This window comes from Haliaeetus albicilla, chromosome 3, assembly GCF_947461875.1.
Source record: "Haliaeetus albicilla chromosome 3, bHalAlb1.1, whole genome shotgun sequence".
Lineage (NCBI taxonomy): Eukaryota > Metazoa > Chordata > Aves > Accipitriformes > Accipitridae > Haliaeetus > Haliaeetus albicilla.
The window spans coordinates 33,892,678-33,911,590 of record NC_091485.1 but is presented as its reverse complement, the minus strand read 5'-3'; the positions used below and the strand labels follow the sequence as shown (position 1 = coordinate 33,911,590).

The following is an 18,913-nucleotide window of genomic DNA, read 5'->3' as shown; positions in this document are numbered from 1 at the left end:
TGTTTCAGGCAGAAACATGAAGTGCAGGACACCAGTTCCTGCAGCATGCTTTTGTACGTGGTGTGGAAACGGGTCCTCAACACTTTTTGGGCTTGCTCATTGAAAGGCCAGCTTCTGTGTCTGATGGAAGTCAATCATACACCTTCTAATGAAGCAGGATTAGACACCTTTGTCGCCCAAAGGAATCCTTTCATTTCCATGACAGCTAGACTGGATGTTGAAATTAGCACTGACTGTATCAGAGAACATTAATGGCTTATAAGGAGAAATGATGTAATCATCAACCCAGTTATATGGTATTTTAATGTACCAGGGTTTGTATAATTGCTGAAATCTGGAGTTTCTTTAGAAGGATTTAGCAGAAGAAATTTTCCGCATGCCTATGGCAGACCTTTAGACTGCAGCAGTGGGAAGGGACCTGGTGCAAGGGCTCTCAGGAGGCACCTGCAAACCTGAGCATGTGTCACACAAATCCTTATGCACCTCCTGAAACCCATCATCCCTTCCTGTGTAAGTGGAAATGTTATTCCTTAGCCACATTTCCTTATCTCTCTGAATTCAGAGGAGGTAGAAATATGTAACAAAATTTGTGTTACCCGAATTTAGCATCTGCTGCAGGGAAGAATAGGGAAGACCACCAAGATTAGAACTGTTAAGTGACTGCAAATATTTCCCAGTCTTCCACATTTTTTCAGTTTTTCTTAGAGGGCTAAAAGAGGAGAGAGGAGGAAAAAACTTCCTCATGCAGTATTTGGACATGTGAATTCTAGTGAAACTTTCCTTGACCCTCTCCCCTCTCCTCCAGATAAAATTAACCTAATCTTTTGGGGTTGTGTATTTATTTTTTTTTTTACTTCCTTTGTCCTCCTTAAAAGAAACATTAATAAATCTCACGAGCAAGCAGAGTACAATTGTGTGAGAGACTGTTAAAAGTAACTTAACCACTGCATATGTTACTTATGATTTGTAGGGAAGAAGTCAGAATATTCCCCATGTTTCAGCAAGTCCTTTTCAAACCCTTAAGGGTTAATGCGTTCTGAAAATACCTCCCAATTCTGTTTTCTAGGACAAAAAAAAAAAAAAAAAAATCTGTATGTGCAAGAAGGAGATTGCCCATAAATATATGACAAATAAAAAAGTAAACACACTTCTGATGCCAACAAAAGCTGCAAATTTTACAAACTACAGCTACCATGTACACTGTTAAGTTATTTTCCACAACAAGTGGCTCCAAATCCACATCTGTGTATTTTATTCACTAGTGAGGGCTGGCTCTTTCTTCCTTAAAGCTGGACTGAGATCTCTCTTGCCTGTTGTCATGGATTTTTACTGCCTTATCTCAGTCCCCTGTAAAAAAAAATGAGCTCAATGCCTTTGTTTATTCCATATCCTTTGGAGCTGTGCCTTCTTCAATATTGCTAAGTTTGCAAGACTTTGGCTAAGCAGGTCCCGTGGATATGAAAGAGGTTGAGGAATTGTTGTGGTTTAAGTCAGCAGGTGGCTAAACACCACGCGGCTGCTCGCTCACTCCCCCCTCAGTGGCATGGGGGAGAGAATTGTAAAAAAAAGTAAAATTTGTGGGCTGAGATAAAGACAGTTTAATAGGTAAAGCAAAAGCTGCGCACACAAGCAAAGCAAAACAAGGAATTCATTCACCGCTTCCCATGGGCGGGTAGGTGTTCAGCCATCTCCAGGAAAGCAGGGCTCCGTCACGCCTGATGGTGACTTGGGAAGAAAAGTGCCATCACTCCCCATGTCCCCCATTCCTTCCCCTTCCCCCACCTTTACATGCTGAGCATGATGTCATATGGTCTGGAATACCCCTTGGGTGAGTTGGGGTCAGCTGTCCCAGCTGTGTCCCCTCCCAACCCCTTGTGCCCCCCCAGCCTCCTCGCTGGTGGGGTGGGCTGAGAAGCAGAAAAGGCCTTGACGCTGTGTCAGCACTGCTCAGCAGGAACGAAAACGTCCCTGAGTTATCAACGCTGTTTTCAGCACAAATCCAAAACACCGGCCCATAGTAGCTACTATGAAGAAAATTAACTCCGTCCCAGCCAAAACCAGAACAGGAATCATTAAGCAAGATGCTCAATAACACACCTTTATTGGGCTTTACGAATCACCAGTAATAGACACAGTTGTGTGGCTTGAGTTCACAAAGCGATAACTTTAAAAGGGGAAAAGGGACCTGCTGCAGCTCTGTGAGCTACAAACCTAGGACAGAAAGCACATTAGAGAGAAGGAAATAAAAACTAACAAACAAACAAGCAAAAAAACCAAGGCAAGGGATAGAGAGCAGTGCTGAGGAAATGAATGCAGGAAAGGTGAGAAAGATCGCCCTGTCCCCAGTTTGTGTCTTGGATAGTGAGACAATCTGAAGCCCTGTGGGCCATCACAAGGAGGCTGGAGAGAAAGCATTCTTTGGGCTGGAGTCCCCCAGGAAGAGCAGATGACTGTGAGAGGGGCACAGGAGGGGACAGAGGGTTGGCTTTAGGAGGTGGTTCTGCAATCTATCAGTTTGCGAAAGCTCCTCCGGAAACTGTCATCCAGAAAGGCATACAGGAAAGGGTTGAAGCAGCTGTTGGCGTAACTCAAGCTAGTGATGAAGTAGGAAATCCCAATGATGAGTGGAGTTTGTGGGATGTCTGTGGTGAGGGCCACCACTGTGCTAAGGTGATAGGGCGTCCAGCAGAACAGGCACGCAGCCAGGATGACAACCACCATCAGCGTCACCTTTTTTTTGGCTTTGTCCAGGGCTTTTGCATTGCAGTGGAGGTGCACGCGTCTCAATTTGCACAGCATGGTGGTGTAGAGGATGCAGATGGTGGACACTGGGATGGCAAAGCCTAAAATAAGGGTATAGATCCGACTGCCTTTCCACCACATGCTCTCAGGGTGGGGGAACACAAAGACGCACTGGGAGCGCCCCTGCTCCTTGTGTATCTTAGCAAAGACAGTGAAGGGCAGGATGATGACAGTGACAAAGGACCAGACGCAGAGGCTCACAATCTTGGCTGCACGGTAGGTGCGGTAGGACATCTTCCTGGACTTGGTGGTGGCCACCACAACCAGGTAGCGGTCAATGCTCATGACGGTGAGGAAGTAGATGCTGGAGAAGGTGTTGTACTGGTCTATAGAGATGATGAGCTTGCACATGAACTCTCCAAAGGGCCACTGCAGGAGCAGGTAGTCAGCAATGTTGATGGGTAGCACCAAGGTAAAGAGCTCGTCAGCAATGGCCAGGTTGAGGATGAAGATGTTGGTGACCGTTTTCATCTTCGGGGCTTTGAGGATTACATAGATGACGGCGGTGTTGCCTGTCAGCCCCACGGCACAGATGACTGAGTAGATAACAGGCACCGTGACGTAGAAGCTGGGGCTCAGTAGGGGAGCGGACATATTCAGACCCCCATCCCCTCTCCCGGTGCAGTCTGCACATGAGGAATTGGTGTCGGGGCGGGAGGAGTTCTCCATGGCCACAGGAGAGGGTGACCGGGCCCACCGGCGATGGGGATGACTCGGAAGTGGGGGAAAACAAGTGAGACCCCTGCTCTTCTCAAGCCGGTCTCCTCCGGCGTGTCCGGTCACCAAAGTCTCACGTACGCTCCCCGCCGTCGCCCTGCCGGGAGCAAGAGGAGACCGCCGAGGGCTCAGCCAGCGGCGGAGGGTCCCGCCGAAGCCGGGATGGTCCCCCCCGCCGGCAGCTTCGGCCGCCCACCCCGCCGCCCCTCCGCGGCACCTCTGGGCGCCGCGGAGGGGCGGCGGGGTGGGCGGCCGAAGCTGCCGGCGGGCCTCCCACCCTCGGGGGGAAGCGGCGCCTTTGGGATGCTCCCCCCAAAAACCCAAACCACCCTCCTTTCCCGACGGGGCCGAGCGCTTTGGAAGGGAAGGAAGGATGCACTGACCTCTGCCAGGCTGGCTGCCGTGGAGGGGCTCCCGCGGGGGAGCGGGGCGGGGGGTCTGGGGGTCCCGGGTCCGTGCAGGGGGGGGATGCCGGTGCCGGGTCCGTGCGGGGGGGGGGGGCTGCCGGTGCCGCTTCTGTGCTTGATCCTGAGAGTTAAATGCGTGCCCGTCTCGATCTAGGTAGCAACAGATAAGGGAACACGAACCGCGGAGAGGATGGTTTAAAAAAAAAGTCGGGAGCTGGGAAGAGGTTTGGGCAATTACCTGAAGTCACATCTCCGGGCGAGGTATGGCAGGGCAGCGAGGGGGAGAGCAGTCCCAGCTGCAGGCGGCCTCTGCTTGTGGTGCTGGGGCTGAGAGCTCAGCATTCACCGCCCGCCTGGTCCCGGGGGCTGTCGCCGCGCAGGGAGCGGGCAGCGCCTAGCTGGGCAGGTGATGCTGCACGTCTTGCCACGAAAAGGCGTTTTTTTCCACGGGGTGTGGGTATCGGAGTGAAGCAGGACACATGCACAGGAGTGTGATAATGACAGGCTTGAATATAACCCCGGGGAAGCAATCTTTTTTGGAGGGTAATTCAGAGTTCCTGATTAGCTTGTTTTTTCAAAAAGCACATGGTGTAAAATCAGTCTCACGTCAGGTTGTTTGGGTTTTTTTTTTTTTGCCTCTTAAACGAGATTGAATTCTATGGGCTCGCAGTACAATTGATAAAATTTTGCACCCCTTAAATCAGAAGCGTAAACAACTTATTTTGTGGTGTTGCCAGCAGTACTGACCACATGCATTACTACTAATTACTAATAAATTGCTAATAATGTAATACATGCATCTTTTGGCAAATAATTTGGCAAAACTGTTTAATATCTCTAAGGTGACACCATGGAGCGAGAGATAAACACGGTCTGGCTCTGATTGTCCCATGTTCTGATGCATAATTACCTACATTAGCAGGATATCACAAATATGAAAATCCAAGCAAATAAATTAATGACTAAACAGATACAAAAGTACAAGCAAAGAAAAGTAGCTTTGCTTCACTGTGGTTATGCTTTCTAGTGCTGTGTCTTATTTTATTTTGTACTACTAGCTACATAATATAGCATATGATACTTCACCATAAAGAGTACACTGTCTGTTTTGTGATTCTTGACTTCCTTTATGGAAAGATTTGAGAAGAAAAGGTGTTTACAAACCTGTGCACTCCCATGAGAATGGCGTCAGTACTATGCTGCAGGTTTATGATGGAGTTTTGATCCCTTTTCTGCATACTTTATAGTTTCACAAGCCAAGCAATGAAAATGTCACCTTTGCTATGAAGTTTATTAGAAGCCAGCATTTGAGTCAGGTTTTCTGACCCAAAGACTTAGGCACAGTTGCCCCAAAGGGAATATAGTTTTGGAAACTTTCTCCAAGAAGTACATTTTTGAATGGGATCAAAACTCCTGGTGACCATCTTTTCATTTGGCCTTTTATTTCCAGTGATTTAATGCAGATAGTACCACGAGCCCCCTTTTCCCCTTCCTATCTACCCAAGTAATCCCAATTAGAAAATACTAATTTAATCATGATTAAACTAATTCAGCTATTTTTCATTCTTTGCACATATGTTTCTATGGAGAAGCTTTGTGACCTTCCAGTGTTGTTTTAGAATTGTCTTATTCCCTCAGAAATCCTACTGAAATAGGAATTTCTACTGAAGTCTACTGAAAATTTTCACAATATTTCAGCTTTATTTTAAGATCAGCCGTGGCATAGTCCAAACAAAACGGAACACAAATACTGAGCAACATCATAATAGCACCAATGCAGTAAAAAAAAAAAAAAAAAAAAAAAAAAGACTATGATTTGCTTTCTGGTGTTCTAAACAGGCAGAAATATTTTTGTGTGGAGATGTTATTGGAGGCCTCAGCCACAGTGTGTACTTATTGCAGTAATATAGTAGATAACCTAAAGAATAAAATCTGTGACCCTCTACTCATAATCACTGGGGAAGGCCTCTGGTGACTGCAAAAGGCATGTCATACTCACCTGGAGAAATGGCAAGGACGACAACGCAGGGAACTACAAACTGCTCCACCACACTTCAGTCCCTGGGAAGATCGTGGGGGAAATCCTCCTGGAAGCCATTTCCAGGAACACAAAGAACAAGAAAGTGTTTTGGAGCAACCCACTTAGATTCACCAAGGGAAAATCATGTCTGACCAACCTGGTTGCCTTCTGTGATGAGATGACTGACTGTGTGGATGAGGAGATGATGATGGGTGTTGTTTACCTGGACTTTCAACAAAGCCTTCAGCACAGCTGTGTTGAATAGGTGGGTTCAAAGAGCAGCAGTCAGCAATTGAACTTCTAACTAGCGGTCGGTTATTAGGAGCATTTTTCAGGAGTCTGTACTGGGGCTGATACTTTTTAGTGTCTTCTTTAGGGACCCAAATGATAGGATGGGGCACACCCCCAGAAAAGTTCACGGATGTTACCAAACTGGGCAGGGTGGTCAGTATGCTGGAGGGCAGGGTGGCTGTTCAGAAATGGACTAGCAGAAACCATGTTAAGTTCTAAAAGGTAAAAATCTCTTGTGTCTGAGATGGAAAAAACACGCAACAGCAGAGGTTGGGCACTGCCTCACTAGGGAGCAGTTTTGCGGAAAAGAATGTACAGTACCTGGCAGAGAGCAAGATGACCATCAGTGAGCAGAGAGCCCTCGTAATGGCGAAGACTAAGCACCTCCTGTGCTGTGTCAGCAACTGTGTAGTCAGCAGGTCAAGGGAAGCAGTTATTCTCTATTTGGCCATTGTGATACCACACAATTTGGGCTCTCTGGTAAGAGAAAGCCATTGAGAAACTGCAGCTAAGTGCAGTGGAGGGCCATTGAGGTGGTTAGGAGGTTGGTGCACATTATAGGTGAGAAGATGTTGAGGGAACTGGCTTTGTTCTGCATGGAGAAGAGAAGGCCTGGGGGCTGGGGGAAAATAATTGCTGTCTCCAGCCATCTAAACCTAACCTATAACCTAAATTATTCTGTGATTCTACCATGTTCAATTCTTATTTTAAGCCTTTGTAATCAGACTCATCCCAACAAATTATACAGTAATAAAAAATTGAAGTTTTTAGAACAAACTACATGTTTTTGATGCAATTGCATAATATCAAACCTTGATGAAAAATGATAGTTACTAACAACCCTATGTAGAAGAGGAATATCCTTTGAGAGAGCACAGAACATCTCGTGAGTAATTAATAGCTGAAAAAAAATCATTCAACAGAGTTGAGGTGATGTTTACAGCAAGATTCATGCATAATGTGATAATTATGAATGCGGTTATGCTTAAAATGCTGTGGGTTCCTGATCTGACTGATAGAATCCTTGTGGTGATTTACTTATTCTCAGTATTCTTCTTTTTTTTAACTGGTCCCTTTTTGTGGAAACAGCTTCAGGGGTTAATTATGTGGGAAGAAAATCTTTAAGAGTGAAGTATAATAAAAAAGTTCCTTTTAAGTTTTATGTAGTGCTAAAGAGGAGTCCAATAATTAATTACATTTTTAAAATCATATTTTGACCCTAGAGTTCAGCTGGACTGATGGAGCACAGAGGCTGAATAGCAATGGATGAAAAATTAGATTTGATTTCCTAGAATATATATTTCAAATTACTTTCTATCCTACATCCAAAAGCTGTCAAGATAATTTCTGTATTTACTAGCAATGCTTGTTATATATTTTGACAACTCAAAAGGAGAATATAACTCTATAGAATAATCTCAGACTTTTTCATTATGCTGTGTCTTGTCACTCCTTTGGTTATTTGAACTAAACAAATGAGAGATGTTTACTTTACTATGTGGCATCAAAAAAAAAAAAAAGTCACAACAAATCCAACCAGCGTTAAAACTGTCATAGTGATGCATATCACATTTTAGAGGGAAAAACAGTTCTAGGAATCAGAAAATTAGTGCCAGAGATCTTCTTTCAGTAGCAGAAACATTGATAGTATACTTCTGCACTAATTTAAGATATATTAAAAATGCTTTTTTATATAGCATATAATATGGGAGTTGCCAGTGATTGAGAAACAGAAACTCAGAAAAACAGGATTCATATTAGAAACCAGGACCACCTTCTCTCTTTAATTTAAGAGTTCATCTTCAATATATGAGTTGCATTAGTATAACTCTGCAAGATATGGCTAGGTATACTAAGCATTTAGTCACCTACTTAGTATTCAGGCTTGCTGCACCTTGACATTAACTGAAACTGTAAAAACTTATTCTGTTCATGCATTGGTCCCATACAAGTCTTTCAATGTGTATTTTGTTAGGAAACAATAATGTAGGTCAAATATGATATAGAGAAATGGTTCCTTGTGAAATAACTAGTCTATAAATTTAGCATGCATTAAAACTGAGCAATCTAAAGGATTACAATATATAACTTTGTTTCTAGGATAAATGAATTCTATTCACAAATGAATTTTCATTCTTGTTTAGCATGGTTTTGTTCAGAATTGCAGTAAATATAGCCATGCTACTTCTGTCAGTATGTGTGTGCAAAATTTTGACTGATTTGAGACAGGAGCAGAGGTCATAGAGATTTGGATAAAGGAGTGGTCTGGTGTGGAGGAAAAATCCAAAGCAGTGTTAATTCATGCCAGCTGAGTCTGATTATATTATTCCACAGCAGAGGAGCTGCATCGATAGAGATTTTTTTGACTGCTGCAAAGGCCAAGAGAGCTTCTCTCAGAGGTTGTGTATGATGCAGTTGGGAGCTGCCTGCTATCTGTTAGTGAGCTACTTACTCATATTTCTACTTCATCCATTTTTCTGTCCAATCAGGGGTTTTTTTCAGTTGTTTTTTTTCCTCATTGACCCCTTTGATTTGGTGTTCGCTGCCCATCAAAAGAATTTTCTATGTAATAGAGGTGAAAGCAGAAGATAGTTTTGTCCTTTCTCTCTTGTTTCTGCCTTTTATGGCTATGACCTTCTTCTGCAGAAGCTCTTTCTGGCTTATTTTGCATGGTTGTGTGTTTGTTGGTTTTTAGGAAGCTGGCTGGGTTGCTCCTGGTTTAGTGATTAGGCTAGGGAAACAGGGGCAGATTGTAGCAATTAGTACTGGAGAGCTGGTTGTGAAGATTGAGAAAGATTAAAGCTCTTCTCTCAGGTCCAAGTGAGAAGTGAACTGGTAGTGACTGGAATTGTAAATGTCTTGATATCTGTTTTAGGTAATTTATTTGTATTTTCCATTTTAAAATAAAGAAGCATGTTGCAGTCTCAGAACAGGGACTCATGGGTTCAGATAAGCTAGGTCCCCTGTTTAAGGTGGCTCACAGATAAGGGAATGTTGTGTAAACACAATGGTATAAGGTAGTTTCTTCTCCAGGATTGAGCTGATTTTGCAGGTCACAAACACCCCTTGGATCAGTCCACTTAATTATTTTCTTCTGTGCTCTGCTGTGTGGTTAAAGGAAAGCTCAAAGAGGGGGTGCCTGTGTTGCTGGATAAAGCAGTCCTGCAGTCTCAAAATGTCATGTATGAACAGAATGTGGCTCATTCCTTCGTTGATATGCTGCAAAACTATACCATGGAAAAGAAAAACTGGTGGTCTTCACTTGTGATTTATTTAAAAGTTCCATGCACTTCACCTGCTCTCTCACATAAAGGGCACCCCCCCCCCCTTGTCTTCCCATCCTGTCCTTCCTAAAGAGTCCATATCCCTCCATTGCAACTCTCCAGTCATGGGTGCCATCCCACCATATCTCTGTGATCCCAACAGGACTGTAGCCTTGCAGCTGCACACACCTCTCTAACTCAATGTGTTTATTCCCCATACTGCATGCATTAGAAAGAGAGAGGCACCCCAGCATGCGGAGTTCCTAGAAAGGGCTTGGGGAATTTCTCCATAATGGTGCCTTATAGGCACTTGCTTGCTTACATGCAAGAGCTCATCTAAATGTGCACAAAAGTTTTGTCATAATGCTTGTGCCATGGTGTCTATACCCAGCCCCTTCCTTTCAGCTGTATCATTGGCTGGCTGAACTGGGAACCTTCTCCCCAGAAAGGATCCCCTAACTCTAGCAATAACTTTATTCTGTGGAGTGAATGTCTTGGGTTTTGACTGTGCAGGGGCAAAAATGCAATTATAGTAGGAATCTGACCAGCAGGAGGATTCTGCCTGTTTCCTCTGTCTTCGCAGTTGAAGAAAGAGATTTTTAGCCTAATAAATCTCTGATGCTTTTATGTGAACTGCTGTCATTCAGGGAATTGTAGCTGTCTGTACAGCACACTGACAAACAACTTGCCTCTACTATCAGGTGTTCATTGTTGTTAATTGCTGTAGTGTTTGGAAGCATCAAAAGATATCAGGTCTCATGGACAGCCATCAAAGTAATTTTTTTTTCCCTTTTATAACATCAGTTTCCAAGAAAGGCAGTCAATGATATGAAGAGCGGGGAGGGGGGTGAGGGGAAACCCAGAGATATGCAGCAACTTGCTCCAGGAGAGAACTCTAGTTATTGGAAGAATGATTAATGTGGAATATAGGATTTTGAAGTACTCCAGTGTTTGCCAGGGTCCTTGCAACTCTCCCCCCCTTCCCTGCCCTGCCCTGACCAAAAACCCAAAGCCAAAGCAAAAAGCCTGTGTTGTTACTTTCATTTTTGTACTTGTGATACATTTCTGTTTCATGTGAGGCTGAGATACAAATGTGAGGAAAATAAAAAATAATGCAGAGATTTTAATTTCAGTATAGATATAAGTATATATTTCAGTATAGATATATTTGAGTCTTTATTCAACTGCTATAAACTTATAAATTCTGTACTTCTGTTCTTGTGTGGATACATGTAGGTCACAGCACGCATCTTAATGTTTCAGCAGGTGCACAGAGCATCTTCCTTTCAGCTGAAAGCAAAGAGAAATAAGAAGTGTTAGGAATAACCTGATAACCCCTATAAAGTGAGATTTTCTGGATTTGGAAGTCTGGACTAACAACCACGGCAGCTCCTTGAGGAGCCATTAAAACCTGTAGGTCAAATTCAGCTCTTGGTCAATGAGGTATGACCCCATTACAGCCAGTGGAGCTGTGCCTGCTGACAAACAGTTGTACCACCCAGTCATTAGGCTTTCTAACACCATATGCTCATGCCCTGAGAAGACACCAATTTGTAATCATTATCTGTGCATACAGAATTTCTCTGACTGTGTTTTCTTCTGAATACTTTAAGTAGTTCATGCTGCCCAAGTCAAGGAAAGAAAAAGTCAGATGTCTTTTTCTTTGAGCAGTGTAAATCATGATTGCTTCTTTGTTAATCTTCAGTATCATTATCTGGTGACCTAGATGAGTAACAGAGGAATAAATGACTTCATGAATTGCCACTAAGAACTGAGATTTCTTCATAATGAGCCTACAAGTCTTGTACCTTCTCCATTCAATTAATCCATGTCTGAATTTTAGAATGTAGCCCTTCCTCCTGTGAGCCAAACCCATGTGAGAGAGATCCGTCTCACTGGTTAAGTCAGTCTCGAAGAACTTAAATCTTCTCAAGTAGGAAGAAAAAAGCCACATAACTTCTCTTTGCAGGAGTGCCTCATCAATCAGTACAGACGATAGCTCAGCAGTGGAGCTAGGGTGCAGCTTCTGAAGTAAGAAAACACACTAATTTTCTACCTTTGGGACTGACTTGTTTGCCAATACAATGCACAGATGAGGAGGAGTGCAAAAACACTCAAATGAGACGATGCTTTTGTGAGTCCTGTCTTCTAGGATTAATAGATCTATTTATTAGGTGCAAAGGAATAAATGTGCATGCCTGCCAGGTGACATCAAGATCAGCCTATCCTATACCAATCTTTGCAAATATTTGCATAAGTTTTTTCAAAAAGCAACCAGTGATGGCAAAGCCACAGCCTCCCCAGATAATTTGCTCCAGGCAATCTATTTTTCAAACTCTAACCTTTTGCTATGACTTTAAATCCTTTGGTTATTTTCCTGCCCCAAATGGAAGCTGAGAATGGAATGTTTTCTGCCCCCTGTGATGAGCTCTTCCATGTCTGCACACTGTAGTGTCTTCCCCTTAGCCTTTTCTCTAGACTGACAAACACAAACAAAGTTCTTACAGTCTTTCCTTCTGCATCATCTGTTCTAGATCAGAGAAGAGCAGTTATTTCCTTTTGGTCCGTGGCTTTTGTGTAGTGTCTTCTATTAGGATATACATATGTATTTTGTCTTTCTATCAGAACCAGACATCAACCTATAATAAAGATCAGAACATCCACAAAGATTTGGGCTGTATAGATGTTAGGGTTAGGAACAGGGATACAGTATGAGTAAAGTATAACAAGGTTAATGGAAGAGAAGCAAAAGGAGTTGCTGAATAAAAAGAGAAAAAAACCCAAACCAACAACAACCACAAACCCTCTATGTGTGTTTTTGTTGTCTTTGGGGTTTGGTTTTTTTTTGTAATCAAAAACTCACTGAACTTCAATGTATTCCTCACATTTCTTGGTCTTAATATTCTATTTGTGAACAAGAATGTCCTGCTTCATCAGTCTGACAAACTCTTAGCAATGCTTTTAAATTTCACTAACTTCAATAGGTTCTTATGAACTTACTTATGGGCTTAAACTAAACTGTGTGCTTCTTGCTGTATTGGAGATTAGTTCCATAAATCCCTCAATGGCTTCATTACTCTAACACGAGACTTTGAAGGGCATTTAAGTTGTCAGGGAAAAGAAATCCACTTGCAGGACCAAAAATAAGCAACAGAACAGCAGTGACTGGAATACAAAAGGCACCTGTCCAAACTTGATCAAAACTTCTGAAAGGCTTGGGTGCTCTCCAGCCTACCAAAGCTGAAACAGAAATGTCTGTGCTTTGTTATTTTCTTTATTACAATGGCTAAGTTATGGAATAATTTTTCTCCAAGAAGGTTCTTTAATAAAAACCCAACAAAACTGTAAGACAGTTAAGAACTCCTGAATAACATTTTTTCTTCTCCCTAGAAGGTGTGGTCTGTAACAAGTACTACATCGGGGTTTACTAAAGGAAACTTCGACTGATATCATGAATCAGTTGGTGACTCAGGCTGGATTATGACTGCTCCTGACAGGGGTTGTTTTGCATATGGAATTTGAGAATGGCTCTTGGGTCCCTTGACACATAACCAACCAGAACTTCATCCTTAACTTCAAGAAATGTGGTTGTGACTGCATGATTATGGGGTTTCCTTCCATGGCTATAACATCTGCATTGAAAGTTTGAAACTTTCCCTGCAGGATGGACAAAGGAGGAAGGGGAAAAAATGACAAAAATTTTAATCAATGCTGGGTTTCTAGAACTTTTTTTCTTATTATTAGCCCATGTATTTCTCCTCACTTCTCCTGACTGAATGCTAATCCACATCTGCATGTGGAATAAGCCAGGAAAGGAGGATATACTGTGAAATTCACTTTGTTCTGTGAAACATCCCTTAAGGTGAAAGGACTTGATGGCACCAGATGTGACATGAAATGGCACCTATTTAAAGTCTACACTCCTGTGAGAAGAGGTCTTAGTTTGTTTCTCCAAAACATGGTAATTAGGCACTGGAGGGAACAGTCATCCTCCCTTCCCTTCTCCAGTACTATAAAAACCCCTATTGCAGTATAGAACTTTTACCTCCCTTATCATGTATAAGCCTTCATAAACCCATAGAATTTAGGCCTGCTCAAAGCAATGATAGCTTCAGAGTTAGATTAGGTCACTCAGGTCCTTCTCCTGTTGAGTTTTTCATACCTCCAGGGATGGAGATCCTACAGCCTCACTGTGCACCTCTTCTGGTGCTTGGCCACCCTCACTGTGAATAGTTGTTCCCTTATTCCTCATTGAAATGTTTTGTTTCCTGTTAATTTTTTGCCTCACATCCTTTCATTGTGTACCTCCCAGAATTGTCTGACTCTATTTTGGGTAGGTGAAGGCCACAATTATATTCTGAAATTTGCATTAGGAATAAGCACTTGGGTTTTGGCCATTATGTCAAAACCCTGTGCAATAGTTTAAAAAGGAATGAGATATCAGAGACCTGTAATGAAGAAGGCACACAGCAGAATGACTCTCATGGTAGCATAAAGCTGCTGGTGATGGACTGTCAACACTACTCTGCTCCTACCTTATCCTGTTGCAAGATCGCACAGTAGTACCACCTGCAGTCAGTTCAGTCGTCATGTCCAATAACTTCTGACTGCAATTCACCTTGCCCTGTGTCCCTCGGAGTGCCAGCCTTGCAGAGTTTGGCACTGTTTTCTCAGATGAAGGCTTACGGAAACTGTAGCGAATTAGGGCCTAAATCAGTCATATATGTGTCTTTTCCCCATCTGTCCTGTGAATAGTGTCTGTGGGTCATTTGCTATCAAACCTGCATATCTGCATAAGGGGGGGGGGGGGAATATGCTTCTAATGTTCACTTTCTGAATCTTATCAATGTGAAGCTAGTCTACAGATGCAGAAGTTTTGATGTCTCAACCTTAACCAGAACTGGAAAGCCTCACTCTGCCTCTTAACTTTTTGACTTTCTAGAAAATCTTACAAGTGACCTTGTACTTCAATATATTAAATATATATGTCAGTACATGATTTTTTCTGTACCATTTTACACAAGTTTGGCTTCTATGAAGGATGCCATAAGGAGAGCTGTCCCTGCCTGGTTTTGTAGCAACAGAAACCCTTCCATCAGTGTAGGCAGGCCTTTCACCTTCCTTCCGTGCAGTAACCACAAACCTTCCAGTACACGCATTCCTGTGCAAGCTCCAAAAAAATTGTTCAAATTTTTAGCTTTGCCATGGTGAGACCTCGTAGTCAAGTTATAGTCCTAACTCTTACTGTTTTCAAAACACAATGAAGGCTCCCCGGGTAAGCTCTCTGAAGTTTAAGAACATTGTTGGGCACTTTGATGTTTCTCTTCTTATATTCTCTGTCTACCATGATGCAACCCTCCTCCTACCTGATGGAAACATAGTCAAATTTTGCTTTTTCCTTCTGTCAGGCTTGTTATTGCATGCAAGCTCACACTCTTAAGTTGCTTCTCATCTGCTGCTGGTTTCGTTAGCCCACTATTAAAGCTGTCAGTTATTTGATCATAGGGCTGAATTAGCATGTAATTGTCACTTCAACTTTGTAATTCTTCTGAGAAGAATTTTATGACTGAGATGTGGAAGCTATCTGATAATATTACACCAAAAAGATTATAAGCTTGTTAAAGAGGAGATTCATCAGCAATTGCTGAAGTGTAGTTCATTAGTTGATAGCACATGAGATCTTCTTTTTCAACATACTGTTTAAATTTCCATAGCATGCTGTTTGTGCTGATTTGTCTGATGTTATTCATAGCTGGTGTCTTCAGTTTAAGGTTTCACATACAACTTCATGTTTTTTATTTTGGCTTTTATTCCAAGGATGTCTATATCAACTGAGTGTATAATATGGTACACAGACAAACAAAGCCAGTATACTGTACTAAATAAATCAGTGTGGCATGTTTTAGATTAATCTTTTTAAAAGCAATCTGTAAAAGTTAAGGTAAAAGGCAAGAAAAACTGGAGATGTTTAATTTGGGATGATGATCAAACATAGAAAATGTGGTATCCTTCTGTACATGGATGTTAATACTACAAAGATTGTTTTAAGGTAATAAGTCAAAAAGTAAGAAAACACATGAGAGAATCCTTAGATTCAAAAACACCCTTTCAAAGACAAGACATTGAAGAATATATTCAATGTAACTTTCATGATATTTAGACTTCAATTTTCTTTATACAAATATAACAAATTTTCTCCAATGAGAAAGAAAAGTTGTTGGGACTAGGATGGAAAAAAATCCATAGAAATATGTGAAGCTTGCTAAAAAGGATAAATAAAATTTTGTCAGGTCAAAAGGATACAGTGTGTCAAATGCAAATGTTGAGCTGGAATTCTTACCAGCTTTAACAGAAACGGTACACAGAGCTGATAAAGATGTTGAAGAATAGTTGACTTGAATATTTCTTTATTGTTTGCTGGCCTGGATTAGCTAACATGCTTTCCATTAAAGAAATTTTTAGATACTTAGCACTCATTCTAGTGATCTGGTGAAAGGTATATCAGACACTAGGAGGACTTCTAGAAGAGGAATTCAATGTGATGATGATGGTTAGTCTTCCAAAGGGTGTTTCTGAATATTTCAGAATACTTATTTTATTACTTACAATGATGACTGACTTTAAAAATCAACAAACAGAAAACAAAATTAACAGTTATCTCTATTACTCTGTGGTGCAAAACATCTGCTGGTGTAAAAGCTCCACTGTCACAGAAGCCATGAAGTTTCACATCAGCCAAGAAATATAATTCATTATCTGGAAAGAATCATACACTTATTTCAGTAAAATAGCTGGAATCTTGGATGAAGTATAAAAAAACACAGTCTCTGTTTTGCAGTTTTTATCTCATCACTTTGCTCCTGATCTTGGAGAGAACCTGTAGGCAGCCTTTTCTTCCTTCCCACAAGGAAGTTCATGTAATTTTCATTGTCTTATTGTTAAGTCTAGAATAAGAAAAGGCCAGAGTCTCCTCTCTGCCTTGAAATTGCAAAGAAAGTCCTTTTGATTTTTCTCAAATGTCTAAGAATAGTCAAGTTTCAAAGTTTCATGACTTTTTTTTTTCTCTTTCCTCCCCATAGATTTCTGAGGCTCAGTGACTAACAGCCATTGAAAGCCTTAGGCCTACAATAAGACTTCCGCACACTTATCTCTCTGCCATTCTCCTGTTAGCTGCAAAAGGCTTCTCGCCTCTTTTACATTAAAGTTACTTATGAGATCTAGCAGGGAGCCACTGTTTCTGTTGCAAACCGTGTGTTCGATATTGTTTTTTATAGTTCCTGTTAGTAGTAAATATTCTTCTATCACGGTGTTATTCCTTAAACTAAAGCTGTTGCTACATCTGAAAGCTTGTGAGCACTTAGAAGCAGGTGGATTCTTCTGACATTGTGTAAAGCTGCCATTTTGTACCATCACATGACACGAATTCATTTCACAAACTCCAGGTGTGAAAAGTACTATATGCTTTTCAGAGGATTCTGCAATCCTCTGACTGCTGACAGCACTAATGAACTTCATCTAGTTGGGAAGATATTAAGATGTGCCTAACCAGCTCAGTTATTTGGAGAGATGGATCAGATGTGGATATTTTTTTTATTCTTTCTCCCAGATTTCTGAAATTTCAGGCACTTTTGGAAGTGGATATACTGATTTGAGGTAGAGTGATCTGGTTTGGGTCATCAAATGCAAATGCTTCTACTGAAGCTTGTCCAAAATGGAATATGCAAAATGAATGAAGACCTTATCCAACAACAACAAGAGCCTTTGTGCATGTCACATGATCAAAGTTTTTCTGCAGTTTATATTAAAGTATGGGGGCAGATGACTAGGTGTACCTAACTGAGAAGACATGAGAAGCTGTTGAGTATGACATGAAAAATTGCTGGGCATGACAAATAGCAGTCAGAAACAGGCAGAAGCTACAGCTAACGCCATAAGAAAAGGCTGGGGGTAAGGGGGGAGTTAAGTGAAAGGTGGCCAGACTTCACGGCAAATCAAGGGGAGCACTGGGGATCTTTTGGAGACAGAACTTGGAAGACAGTGCCCAGATAACCATATCAGTAATACTGTATAAGGCAGAGATTAACACTGAGGTGACAGTATCAGAAATAATGTATTTGGGTACATATATAGCAAAAGTGGGACTGATAAGGGAAAAAGAAATTAGGCTGTGAGGAAAGGAGGGTTGAGAAAAGGAGGGGTCAAGTTGGATCAAGGAAGAACAAACCTGGGGAAACAGAGGGGACATGGAGGGGCTAGCTCCAAGTAAGCAAGCCGCTGGTCAGTACATGTGTCTGCTCAAGTCCTGAACCTGATCATCACAGTCTACTCTATCTTTAAACTCTATTCCAAATTATTTTCTGTGTTAGCATACTTTCTGTTCTGTGTACGACTGTGCGTGTCTCAGTATGAGACACTAATGAACTTCAAGGTGGACTAGCCAGTGAGCAGTGCAAGAGGCCTGGGACCCAGCTACCACAGGCACCACTGGTCCATACTGTAGAAACCAGAATCCGAGAGCTGGCTGCTGGAGAGACTGTAGATCAGGACCATTGTGGATACGTGTGGATGTGAGAACTGCCGGCAGGCTTTCAGCCTGATTAGGTGGTGAACAAAAACCCAATCAGGCCATTTTTATTGCTCGTATTTATGTGAGTGCTGTTTGTGTGCATGGAGGCACTGCTCTCCCTTTTGTGTTACTCTTCACAGAAATGGCCAGCCACCAGCAGCATCGGGAGGACGTGCCTTGCTACTAGCCGCATGTAGGATCAGGGAACCACAGCAGCTGCACCTGTCATGCTGGGATGGGAGAAACCCTCTGGGTGAGCGTGTAAACTGCCTCCCTCCCCCATCCCCCTGCAGCCCGCAGCACTCTGGGGATGTGTGTGTCTTCCACCCCCATGCTATCATACCTTTCCGCCCTTCTCTCTCATCTGCCCTCGAGACCCAGTACTATCCTGGACATACCTTTTGTGTGGTTTTGGGTCATTCTCTGCTCTGGACAGTAGCAACAATTTTGAAGGTATCTATACCCACTGGTGGAAGACAGGGCTGGAGGAGGAGGAAAGGGCTGTCCCTGAAGACAACACCTCTGAAATCCAGCAGCCGCAGAGAAGGCAGAGGGGGCTGTCAGGCAGGGATGAATTGTTCAGGAAACCCCAGATCTACCATAGCAAGGGCTGTACCTCATTTCTGGATCCCTGCTAGCTTGTATGAGCCACCCAGGACCTCAGAAACCTTTACAGTGAGTAGTGGTCTCAGCTGGGGTAGGTTGATACTAAAGACTTCCTGAAAACCCACTTCTCTACCCACTGCCCATGTGGAAAAGTTGCTTATGGCTGGCTAGATTCCTCCTTGCTTTCCTACTCTATGTCCAAGGGCACTATAGACAAAACAACCAGGAGCCTAATGGAGCT

At 42.4% G+C, this 18,913-nt stretch overlaps 1 protein-coding gene across 1 annotated transcript; it reads right to left on the bottom strand.

The window, feature by feature from the left end:
* Nucleotides 1–2,077: 2,077 nt before the first annotated feature.
* NPBWR1 (neuropeptides B and W receptor 1) lies at nucleotides 2,078–3,561 on the bottom strand. The gene has a single exon (XM_009919564.2). It carries the CDS (start codon nucleotides 3,469–3,471, stop codon nucleotides 2,488–2,490), a length of 984 nt encoding a protein of 327 aa, XP_009917866.1. The 5' UTR covers nucleotides 3,472–3,561; the 3' UTR covers nucleotides 2,078–2,487.
* Between the last annotated feature and the right edge of the window lie 15,352 nt (nucleotides 3,562–18,913).

Bases quoted from the DNA above. Each gene is read 5' to 3' on its own strand.
- NPBWR1 (XM_009919564.2), bottom strand. From the start codon at position 3,471: ATGGAGAACTCCTCCCGCCCCGACACCAATTCCTCATGTGCAGACTGC.